General features: G+C 37.9%; 1 protein-coding gene across 1 annotated transcript in view; it reads left to right on the top strand.

The window, feature by feature from the left end:
* LOC115784284 (NACHT, LRR and PYD domains-containing protein 3-like) overlaps nucleotides 1-11,023 on the top strand; it is a 12,731-nt gene extending 1,708 nt beyond the window's left edge. The window contains exons 2-8 of the mRNA XM_030735443.1: nucleotides 1-1,191; nucleotides 2,894-3,061; nucleotides 6,649-6,828; nucleotides 6,947-7,120; nucleotides 8,921-9,094; nucleotides 9,849-9,895; nucleotides 10,449-11,023. The exon at nucleotides 1-1,191 is cut by the window's left edge and continues 571 nt beyond it. Coding sequence (XP_030591303.1) covers nucleotides 1-1,191; nucleotides 2,894-3,061; nucleotides 6,649-6,828; nucleotides 6,947-7,120; nucleotides 8,921-9,094; nucleotides 9,849-9,895; nucleotides 10,449-11,023 — 2,509 coding nt within the window. The remainder of the gene's footprint in view (nucleotides 1,192-2,893; nucleotides 3,062-6,648; nucleotides 6,829-6,946; nucleotides 7,121-8,920; nucleotides 9,095-9,848; nucleotides 9,896-10,448) is intronic.
* The last annotated feature ends 1,530 nt before the right edge of the window (nucleotides 11,024-12,553 follow it).

Genomic DNA, 12,553 nt, shown 5'->3' with positions numbered 1-12,553 from the left:
TGTTCTGCTAACAAATCTCATCATGGGGAAGCTGTTCCCTACTGCTCATGTCTGGATAACCACAACACCTGAGGCAGCCAGTCAAATCCCTCCAGAGTACATTCACATGGTGACACAGGTGAGAGGGTTCACTAATCCAAAGAAGGACGAGTACATCAGAAAGAGATTCAGAAATAAGAAGCTGGCCAGCAGAATCATTTCCCACATCAAGCCATCCCGGAGCCTCCAAGTCATGTGCAACGTCCCAATCTTCTGTTGGATGACTGCAACTGTTCTAGAGGACATGTTGAAAACTGATGAGAGAGGAGAGCTGCCCAAGACCCTAACTGAGATGTTTATTCATTTTCTACTTGTTCAGTCCAAGCTGGCAAATGTCCAACATCTTGGAAGAGATGAGACAGATCCACCCTTGAACACAAAGACCAGTAAGGTGATACTATCTCTGGGACAACTGGCTTTTGTGCAGCTGAAAGAAGGCAACCTCATCTTCTTTGAAGCAGATCTTGTAGAATGTGGCACTAATGCTCAGGCTGCTTCATTGTATCCTGGAATTTTCACACAGATCATTAAAGAAAACATTGGGTTGAACCAGGATAAATGTTTCCGCTTTGTCCACTTGAGCTTTCAAGTGTTTCTGGCTGCTCTTCATGTCATGGTGTCATTCATCAAGACTGGTGTTAACCTCTTGTCTGCAGAACATCCAATCTCTAAACAATCAATACTTGAAGACCTGCAACACCTTTTGCAGAGTGCAGTAGACAAGGCATTGCAGAGTCCAAATGGACACCTGAACTTGTTCCTCCATTTCCTCATTGGCCTCTCACTACAGACCAATCAGCAACTCCTTCAAGACCTGATCAAACAATCAGGAAGCAGCTTACAGAGCACTCAGGAGACAGCCCAGTACATCAAAAAGAAAATCAGGGAGAATCCCTCTCCAGAGCGATGCATCAGCCTGTTCCAATGTCTGAATGAGCTGAAGGATCATTCTCTAGTGGAGGAGATCCAGCAGTATTTGAGGTCAGCTAGTCTCTCCTCAATGATTCTGTCTCCGGCCACATGGTCAGATCTGGTCTTCATCTTACTGTCTTCTGAGAGTGAGCTGGATGTATTTGATCTGAAGAAATTCTCTACTTCAGCGCAAGGACTTCTGCAGTTGCTGCCACTGATTCAAGTCTCCAGGGTATCTCTGTGGGTACATAATTTATTATGATTATAGTAATCATCGGTTTAGTTAAACTAACCAGTAAATGTGATAAATGTAATTTACAAACCCAACACTGAAAAAGTTGGGATGCTGTGTAAATTGCAAATAAAACAGAATATGATGTTTTGCAGATCTCTTAAATCAACAGTTTATTCACAATAGAGCAAATTAAATATATCAAATGTTTATGTCATCGACCTGGGTCTGCTGACCCAGCATTTTTTGGTTGTACTTAATTTTCGAATTCTGTTTTCCTTTTAGCTATGATGGTTGCTGTGTTTTGATTTCCATGTCCTCCTGTTCTGTCGGTCTTCCTGTGTATGTTTTGTTTCTTTTGTCTTAGTCCCTTGTCTCGTGTTTAGTTTCTTTTCCTGGAGTGTTGTGTTTAGGTTTCCCTTCAGTCATGTTTAGGTTCCCTGTGGTTGCCTCCTCATATTTCAAGTCTGTGTTTTTGTCTTATTTGTGTCACTTCCTGTTTATTTTGTTTATTTTATTATGTCATTGTTTTGTTCACCTGTGTTTCCAAGCTGTCTCCACTTCTCTCATTATACCTTTATGTCCTGATTGTTCTCTGCTTGTTGTCACATCCTTGTTGCTTTCAGTGTTGTCGGCTATTCTTGCTGTGTGCCTCGTGTCCTGGATTCTAGTCTGTTTTTGTTCATGTTAGATTATGTTTTGTTTAGTAAGAGGAAGTTTGTGTTGCTGGCTCCTGACCAGCTTTTCCTTTGCTCCATGCTTGCTAATAAAGCTTACATTTCTAATTAAGCTTTTCATCTTGGGTGTCCTGCAATGGGGTCCTCTGCCTTGCCTCCCATAATATTACATGACAGTTTAACTGAGAAAATGTACAATTTTAAGAAAAATATTAGCTCATTTTGAATTTGATTGCAGCAATAAATTTTTTAGAAAAGGTGTTGCAGGGCCATGTTTACTCCTGTGTAGCATCTTGTCTTCTTTTAGCAACAGTCCATAAATGTCTGGGATCTGAGGAGACCACCTGCTGCACTTCTTGGAGAGGAATGTTGCCCCAGTTTTGTCTGATCTAGAATTCCAGCTGTTAAACAGTCCTGGGTCTTCTTTGTTGTTTGGTCATAATGCACCAAATGATTTCAGCTGGTGAAAGGTCTGGAGTGCAGGCAGGCCAGGTCAGCATCTGGACTGTTCTTCTACAAACTCATGATGTGATATATATATATATATATATATATATTTATATATATATATATATATATATATATATATATATATATATATATATATATATATATATATATATATATACACACACACACACATCTTTTGGCCTTGATGATACCTTTACAGATGTGCAAGCTGCTGATGTTATATCTTAACTTCTGTTCTCTTTATACCAAATTATGTTACTGACATCTTGCCAATTAACCTAATTAGTTACATTCTTTTGGTGCCTCCTTCCCAACTTGTTGCTGGACATGTTGCTGTCATCAAATTCCAAATAGCCTTGATTTTTTTTCCTAAGGTACATTTTCTTAGTTCAAAGTTTGATGTTTTTTGGTTTTATTGTGAAGAAAACAGGGATGAGGTTTATGAGATTTGCAAATCATTCCATGTTTTTATTTACATTTTACATGGTACTACCCATTTTCAGAACTGGGGTTGTATAATATTATTATTTTTTAATTAATTTTTCTCTGGCTTAATTTTCAGACTGAGGGACTGTGAGCTGTATCGCAGCAGCTATGAAGTTCTGGGCTCAGTTGTCAGCTCCCCATCTGCTAATCTGAGAGAGCTGGACCTGAGTTACAACTTCTTTATAGACGAACCGAAGTTCATAGATGGCTTGAAGAATCCACACTGTAGACTGGAAACTCTCAGGTCTTCTTGTTAGATTATATCTTTAAGCACCATAATTCCCTTTTCTATATGTATATCTATTCTGTAAAACAGCTTTTTGATTCAACACTTTGGTCCAAATATAAATATCTGAAGTACCTTAACATATATTTGTTTTCCATGAAATATAGAACAGGAATTTCATATTATCAGGTCCTGAATGAAGGAACTAGTAGATGTCAATGAATCCTGTGATGTTTCATCAAGAAAAACTTATTTTTAGTTATTCAGTGGAAGCACAACATTTAGTATGTCAATAGATTTGCTTGTGCTTTGATTTTCTTAATTTAGTGTCACAATTAGGTTACATTTATTTTTGTCAGACTGATATACTTATATATATATTCCAGAGACCCCCATGATAGGTGAAAATCCACATAGAAGAGGTGTGATATTTATTTTATTTTATTCTCAAGCTTTGATTTTTTTTTTTTAATTTAACCTTTATTTATAAATGTGGTTCCATTGAGACTCACTGTCTCATTTGCAAGAGAGACCTGTTTCCAAAACAATCCCCTGTACATATGGAATATGTAGGGCACTTTATGTTCAGCACTTTGGTCAACTGTTGTGTTAAATGTGCTATATAAATAGACTTGACTTGACTTCATGGGCTCCACCGGTTTTCCAAGATATGCTGTTTTTTGGGACACTGCTTCTCTGCCTTCACTCTTTATATTGAGTTATAACTGAAGTAACTGGGACATATAAAAAGAGGGTAATGAAATATAACTATGATCAAATGCTCATTGTTATATTCTACGGGAAGTCCAGGGGATGTGTCTTCAGACTCTGCTGGAATATAATAATTTTTAAATGTCTGCATCATTTGTTTTTAGGTTACAAAGCTGTGAGATTGATTTCCAATCCTGTAGAGTGTTGTCTTCAGTTCTAAGCTGCCAGTCCTCCAGCCTTAAAAAGCTGGATCTTTCTTACAACAGCCTGGGGGATTCAGGAGTGCAGACACTCTCTGGGGGATTGGCAAGTCCACAATGTAAAACAGAAACACTAAGGTCTGTGTTGTCTGTTTGTCTAACCACATTCCATATATATATATATATATATAATTATATATATATATATAATTATATATATATATATATATCCTTACTGTTTCAGGTTTGTTGGATGTGCACTGACATGGGAAAGCTGTGATGCTATAGCCTTTTTCCTTAGCTCCCCGTCTTCCCATGTGAGACAGCTGGACCTGAGTATGAATAATCTGCTGGATGCAGGAGTACTTGTGTTCAGCACTGTACTGGATCGTCACTGTAAATTGGAAACACTCAGGTCAGTTAATTTCTGTACTATTTCAGTTATGTTCACAAAATAACTTCTGCCAAAGTTTAGGAATTTTACTTCAGGTAACAGAAAGCGTGCCTAATCTGGACAAGTGAACTAATAAGTTGATTTAAAATTCTTTTGAGGGGATTCCATTTAAGGGTTGGTTAGGAAGGTTATGTTTCAGTTTTGCTTTCTTTTATTATGACTTCTTTGTTTCTGTAGAAATGTAGCATCTGCTCTTCCTGGGCATGGAAAACTGGTTATACCATATGGGGGCTATGCTGAGCCAAAGAATTTGGTTCTTTTAATTTTTTTTTTTCACTTTTTTCACTCATATACACTTGTTGTATAAAATTTGATTACTGGTCTGCTTTGTAAAATTGTATTGATGTCATTATTTTTCAGTTGTACTATTCAATTCAATTCAATTCAATTCAATTCAATTTTATTTATATAGCGCCAAATCACAACAAACTGTCGCCTCAAGGCGCTTTGTATTGTGGGTAAAGACCCTACAATAATACAGAGAAAACCCAACAGTCAAAACGACCCCCTATGAGCAGCACTTGGCGACAGTGGAAAGGAAAAACTCCCTTTTAACAGGAAGAAACCTCCAGCAGAACCAGGCTCAGGGAGGGGCAGTCATCTGCCACGACCGGTTGGGCTGAGGGGAGAGAAAGACATGCTGTGGAAGAGAGCCAGAGATTAATATCAATTAATGATTAAATGCAGAGTGGAGTATAAACAAAGTAAATAAGGTGAATGAGAAGAAACAGTGCATTATGTGAACCCCCCAGCAGACTAGGCCTATAGCAGCATAACTAAGAGATGGTTCAGGGTCACCTGATCCAGCCCTAACTATAAGCTTTATCATAAAGGAAAGTTTTAAGCCTAATCTTAAAAATAGAGAGGGTGTCTGTCTCCCGAATCCAAGCTGGAAGCTGGTTCCACAGAAGAGGCGCCTGAAAGCTGAAGGCTCTGCCTCCCATTCTACTCTTAAGTATCCTAGGAACCACAAGTAAGCCAGCAGTCTGAGAGCGAAGTGCTCTGTTGGGGTGATATGGTACTATGAGGTCTTTGAGATAAGATGGTGCCTGATTATTCTAGTTTATAAATACATGGAGAAAGTAGTTTGAGACAATTAGATTGTGCCCAGCTTTCAGTTACAAATCCATTACAGTCTTTATCAACAATTCTTGCTTTTAAGTTCTGTATTCTTTTTTTTTTTTTTTTACAAACTATATCATTTTATATAACATTTAAATTTTGGGACTTAGTAAGCTTTTTTGTCCTCTTGTCCTTATTAAAAGGTTTTCCTGGTTTTGAAAGTAATATAATTAGAGCCCAATTCACAGTGTGTGGAAGGTTCTAGAAATATATCTATTAGTGATATTTAGAATTTAACTTTAATTATTTGATGCAAATTATTTGGAAACCCAACTGTTTATACACTCCTGATTAAAATCTTAAGACCAGTTAAAAAATTGCAAGAATTTGCATTTTGCACTATTGGATCTTAAGAAGGTTCTAAGTAGAGCTTCACAATGCTAAAAGAAGAAACTGGCGCAAGAGACAAAAACTTTTGAGCAGGGAATTTATTGAAAACTGCATTTACACTCAAACATGATTTTCTCAGCTGATCAAAAGTTTAAAACCACAGCCTTTAAAAGCCAAAAGCTGTGCAAAAATTTGGATTCCATGTCATTTTCTGTCAAGTCTTTACACTGTCAAGACCTCCTGATGGCAAAAGCAAAAAAGCTCACTGACTTTGAACGTGGTAGGATTGTTGAGCTGCATAAGCAAAGCCTCTCACAACGTGCCATTGCTGCTGAGGTTGGACGCAGTAAGACAGTCATTTATTTATTCCTTTTCCTTCCTTAGTTTATTTGTGTTGTGTAAGAAGTTATCTAAGAATATGAGTAAAAAAGCACACTCCTTATCAGAGTCAAGGTCAGTAAAATTATACTAGATATAAAACACACTGATATTATCTATTGTAGTTAAATATTACTAAATGCAAAAATTAGATGGCTATAAAGAGACATTTCAGAGCTTGAATGACATTGATTTTTTTTAATCTTTTCAGTGATGTCATTTGTGGATAGTGGACTGCACATGTACATTGCAAATAAGAGCTTTTACTTGCTAATTTGGGATTCCTTTATCCGTCCACTGTGCCAAGATGGAAGCACTTTGTGTATCTCTATTAAATTTCCAAACAAAACATTTATTGATTTTTTTTTTTTAATTTAATTTTATTTTATTTTTTCTTATTCATTCTTCAGGCTAAGGTTTTGTAACCTGACAGAAAAAAGTTGTGAAGCTCTGGCCTCAGTATTTACATCACAGACCTGCTCCTGCAGCTTAAGGGTGCTGGACTTGAGTAACAACAACCTGCTGGATTCTGGAGTCAACTTTCTTTCTCTGGGACTGGAGAGTCCTCATTGTAACTTGGAAACACTCAGGTGGGCACTGTAGCATATTTAAAAACTATAATATATTCTGTAGGAATTAACAAATAGAATGCAAACAACTGCTAACATGTATTTGCATCTCTGTCATCATCATGTCATTTTTATGCAGATTGAGTGACTGTAAGCTGTCAGAGAGAAGCTGTGAAGCTCTGGCCTCAGCTCTCAGCTCTGAGACTTCTAGTTTGAAAGAGCTGGATGTGAGTAGCAATGACCTACAAGACTCAGGAGTGAAGCTACTTTCAGGGGGGCTCAAGAGTGCTCACTGTATCCTGGAAACGCTCAGGTCAGAGCACATAACACCATAGATGATTCTTAGATGATCACATCCCATGAGCAGATTCTTAATTTAGACTGTCATAGTAACTGCCACCATTTTTGTGTGTGTGTGTGTGTGTGTGTGTGTGTGTGTGTGTGTGTGTGTGTGTGTGTGTGTGTGTGTGTGTGTGTGTGTGTGTGTGTGTGTGTGTGTGTGTGCTCCTGCTTTTGGTTAGTTAAACCAGATGCAGCTCAATTGGGATGATAAAGATGTCTTAGGAGGTTAAAAGTTAATGCTGCATTAATACAAACAGATGCAAACAATTCAGAACAACATTTAAGAACAAAGGACTCGAATTGCCGCCTTTGCTTGAGGCATAATTTTGGTTTTGCATTGAAAATTTTAAGATCTGTTAATGATTTTATCTCTGATGGCAGCTGCTCCGGATCTGTGCAGTTTAACTGTGAAACTGTGGGACTTACCAAACACTGTTTTACATTTTGCTGGTTTACACTCTCCACTAGCTGAGCCCCTTGTGGTTACAGTTTTGCCGTTTTATTTTAAAATAATTTGCTTATATTGATCTGGTGAGGCAGGTTCCACATTTAAAAATCAATTTTATGAATGAAAAAAAATCATAAAAACTTTCTAAAAGGCTTCTCTCATGTCTAAAAAAATATTTCTAGTACTTACCAATATCTAGTTATCTTTAAATTACTATAAGCTTAGCTATGATCTTATCTTTCAGGTCAGCTGCTCTGGTATTCAACATATCAGTTGCTGTCGGGGGTTGGTACCAAATCTCGGAGTGTGGGGATTCAATTTCAATTCAATTTTATTTATATAGCGCCAAATAACAACAAACTGTCGCCTCAAGGTGCTTTGTATTGTGGGTAAAGACCCTACAATAATACAGAGAAAACCCAACAGTCAAAACGACCCCCTATGAGCAGCACTTGGCGACAGTGGGAAGGAAAAACTCCCTTTTAACAGGAAGAAACCTCCAGCAGAACCAGGCTCAGGGAGGGGCAGTCATCTGCCACGACCGGTTGGGCTGAGGGGAGAGAAAGACATGCTGTGGAAGAGAGCCAGAGATTAATATCAATTAATGATTAAATGCAGAGTGGAGTATAAACAAAGTAAATAAGGTGAATGAGAAGAAACAGTGCATTATGTGAACCCCCCAGCAGACTAGGCCTATAGCAGCATAACTAAGGGATGGTTCAGGGTCACCTGATCCTGATCACCTGATGATGATGATACTGTAGCATTTGTGTTGTACCTCACTAATCTCCAGTAGCGATAGCAGTTGCTTTTTGCAGATGTTGGAACACTGAGCTATTAGTTGTTTTGATGTTAGTCTGGATCAGGGGTGTCCAAACTCGGCCCACGGGCCGCTTCAAGCCAAATTAAAATTAATGGCATATTTAAGAAATACCACATGCTGTCATTTTTGTTAAATATGCCTTTGTCAATTACAATGTGCCAGTGAAGTATTTGGTGAAGTAAAAAGAAAAAGTACCACTGACAAAAATTCGGTGTGCTCTATCCACTGAGAATATACAGACATATGAAGGTCTTCTCCCAAAACTGTCCTTTTTTGAAGTGGGATGAAAAAAAGCCGAAAGCAGAGTAGCCAATGGCAAACATACCCCTCCTTACCATGTCTATAACTTTTTGTTGGCTTTTTTTAAGAAGTGCTCAAGATTTTTCTGTAAATCTGAATGAAATAGTTAAAAAACACTCACATTTTATTCTTTTTCAGACACAAACAACAACAGTATTTAACTGTTACATTTCACTAACTGTGCTTAAATGTTTATGTAGGCTTTCAGGTTGTGTGGTCACAGAGGAAGGCTGTTCTTCTCTGGCATCAGCTCTGAGCTGCAACCCAAACCACCTGAAAGAGCTGGATCTGAGTTACAACCACCCAGGAGACTCTGGGGTGATGTTGCTCTCAACTGGAGTGGAGGATCCACAGTGGAGACTGGACACGCTAATGTAAGTCTCCTGGAGGGCTATGTTATGTTAATCACAGCCTGGGTCTCAAGCTTCAAATCATTTTAGTTTAGTTATAAGGCTTAGAAATTATATTAAAAACATTTAAAAGGCTGCAGAACACAAATTGCTAAATTATTTATTATTATGAATTGCGCAATAAAATATGCATTACTAAATTCATTTACAAATTACTTTTTCATTTATTTTATTTAGACATTAATTCAGTAATTCTGTATTTGATCATATAATTGACAATAAAAAGGAATTATAAATAAATATTTATAAATAAACTGTTAATGCATTTTAAAAAATAATTCAAATGGAAAAGGAGCTTATAGAAAAAAAGCATTCAACTTTCAATAAAACATTTTCTAATTCAGAAATAAAAAACAAGATTTTCAAATTTGCTTTAAAAATGCATTTTTAAAATTTTGATGTGTGACTCTCCTGGTCCTCTATAAGAGCTACTATGTGATACTAAACCCACCAACACAACAGCAGAAATAAAATTTCAGAAAACACAATATATTACAAAAACAAAACAAAACCAAAAAAAAAAAAATCTCCAATTAACTCTAAGAAAAGTTCTAAAACAGCATGTGCTGAGGTTTGTGTTACTTTAGGATACTCATTTTTCTCAGTACTTTCATGGATTGTCTTTAGTATTGTGTGATTGTGTGTGTGTGTGATTGTGTATGTGTGTGTCAGGGCAGGGATAGAATATACTTTTCTGACTATGCTTTTGCTCTTTCAGCATGGACCATGGTGGAAAGCAGAGGCTGAGATCAGGTCTATTGAAGTGTAGGTTTTTTATTATTATTATTATTATCATTTTTAATAACTGTGTTCAAAACAGTTTTATTTTATGAACTACCTACTACGTATATGGACATATATAATTTAACATACATGGGAATTCATTCTTTGTGGAGTTTGCATGTTCCAGTGTCTGAGTGGGTTCTCTCCAAATGCTCTGGCTTCCTCCTACAGTCCAAAGATATGCTTAGAGAAGTCAGCAGGTGTATACGTATTTTTGATTATTTCCAGGAATGAGTGAATAAAAGGGTTCCTTTGCTGCCTAAAGCAACTTCTGAGAGAATGGTGTAAAAACTGGAGCGTCTTTCAGTTAATGAAGCTGAAAGACAAACACACAGACTGCAGTTATATTACACTGATCTTCTTTTAGTGTCTTTCAACTGCTGGAATTTCTTTGGGGAAGCCTATTTTATATGCAGCAAATACATTATTCACAAAACAAACCATGGCATGGCTAGCTGCTAGAGTACTGTATTAGAGTGTTCTGACTACATGAGGTAAATATTATTCCTTTATCGTGTCTTGTTTCCTCCATCAGATGCCTGTCAGCTCACACTGGACCCAAACACAGCTCACAGAGCGCTCATTCTGTCTCAAGACAACAGGCAGGTGACATATGTGGAAGAGGAACAGCCCTACTGGTATCATCCAGACAGATTTGAAACCGTAAAGCAGCTGCTGTGTGAAAATGGACTGACTGGGCGCTGCTACTGGGAAGTTGAGACTACAGGACGGTTTTCTACAACAGTGACTTACAGAGGAATCAACAGGAGAGGATGTGGTAACGACTGCATGTTTGGACAAAATGACAGGTCCTGGGCTCTGGAAAACTATGGCTCATCTTATAGAGCTTTGCACAATAACAAAGTAACAACAATAGATACACCTGGTAAATGCAGTAGCAAAATAGCAGTGTATCTGGACTGGCCTGCTGGCTTTCTGTCCTTCTACACTGTCTCTGACACACTGACTCATGTCCACACCTTCTACACCAAATTCACTGAACCTCTCTACCCTGGCTTTAGCTTTGATATAGGTTTCTACACTGAGATTAATTCCTCAGTGTCACTGTTTCAGATTGATGTAGAAACAGACAGTCAGAGTAACTCTTAAATCTGAGGTTTGATTTTCTGCACTTTAACAGTGTAGCAGGCCGCATGAAGAGTGAACAATAAACTATATGCTGTTTTGAGTGATAAAATCCCATTGGACTCCATGGACATAATTCCCACAAGTGTTGGAGTGATCTCTCTCTCTCTCTCTCTTCCTTTCCTGTGATTTCCCTTCTATTTCTTTCTCCCTCTCCTTTTCTTTCCCTCTACGTGTCCTATGAGGTTGTCCCAGAGGCAGAGCAAGTGACAGAGTGCTGGTTGGCACCTGCTTCCCATCATGATCATCTCCCAACTATGCATAAAAGAACTGGTTCAACATCCACTCATTGCCAAGTCCTTAGAGTTCCAATTTTTTTTTTGCCAGAGATTCCACATTCTGTTTTTTGGAGCATCTCTGGAATTCTGCTCCCTTCTTGGAAAATTATTCACCTGCCTGCCCACTTTTCATCCCTCATTAAAAGGAGAAAGGGCAACCTTTATATCTTAGAACCTACCTGTGCACCCTCTCTGCAGCACACACCACTCCACCTGTTAAAAACACTGTATTGCTATCTGTAACTAAGCAGTTACACTTTGGATTGAGTTTTGAGTCTGTTTTTGAGTCTGCCAGTTATTGTGAGTCATGACATACACGCAGTGTGTTCAATGCTATGTAGACCAAAGCTGCAAATGAAATAAAATACACAACTCAATGCAACTACCATAAGAAGTTTGTACTTTGTGCCTCTGAAGAATGGACTGTAGTAACTTCATGCAAACACACAAAATCTGTAATATATATTTATAATCTGTTCTACTAAAAGTGTGAGCCTTGATGGCCCTACTTCCTACAGTGTGAACATCCATAGCAGCTGTAAATGGACTAGTTCTTATATAGCGATTTTCTACTCAGTATGAGCACTCATACAACCTGTTTGCATTCACCCATGCACTCCCATTCATACAAGCACTTCCATTTTTACGAAGCTAAGTGCTTTTAATTACCTAACATTCACACGCATTCATACTCCGACAGAACAGTCGGAGAGCAACTTGGGGTTAAGTATCTTGCCCAAGGATACATTGGCATGTAGCCCGGAGTAGCCAGGATTCGAACCGCTGATCTTCCGATCAGTAGGTGACCTGCTCTACCTACTGAGCTACAGCCACCCCAGCTGTAGTCTCACACAGTTTTGCACTCTAGATTACACTGATGAGCCATTTATTTACTGACAACCATACAAGTATGAAAAATTTATTTTTTGCAAATATTTTGTAAGGATACAACTCAGCTTCCCGGTAATGCTCCTGGGGTGTGCGCTTGTTGGTTTTCACCCTCATTATCATGGATGTTTTGTAATTAATTCATTTCAATAGTTACTTTAACTTTATTAAATCCCATTTCTACTAGACTGAAAAACTAAATTAGTGGTCCCAAGTCATTTTAAATAAATTCACAGTTGAAGAGTATGAAATAATCTCTTCTCTGCTTCTAGCAAACAGCCACAGACAGATGGTCTTCTGCTCATTAAATCTCTCATGTCAGTTTTAC

This window comes from Archocentrus centrarchus, chromosome 8 (assembly GCF_007364275.1).
Source record: "Archocentrus centrarchus isolate MPI-CPG fArcCen1 chromosome 8, fArcCen1, whole genome shotgun sequence".
In the NCBI taxonomy this organism is placed as follows: Eukaryota; Metazoa; Chordata; class Actinopteri; order Cichliformes; family Cichlidae; genus Archocentrus; species Archocentrus centrarchus.
Note: the sequence above shows the minus strand (reverse complement) of the source record. Positions and strands in the feature narration are given on the sequence as shown.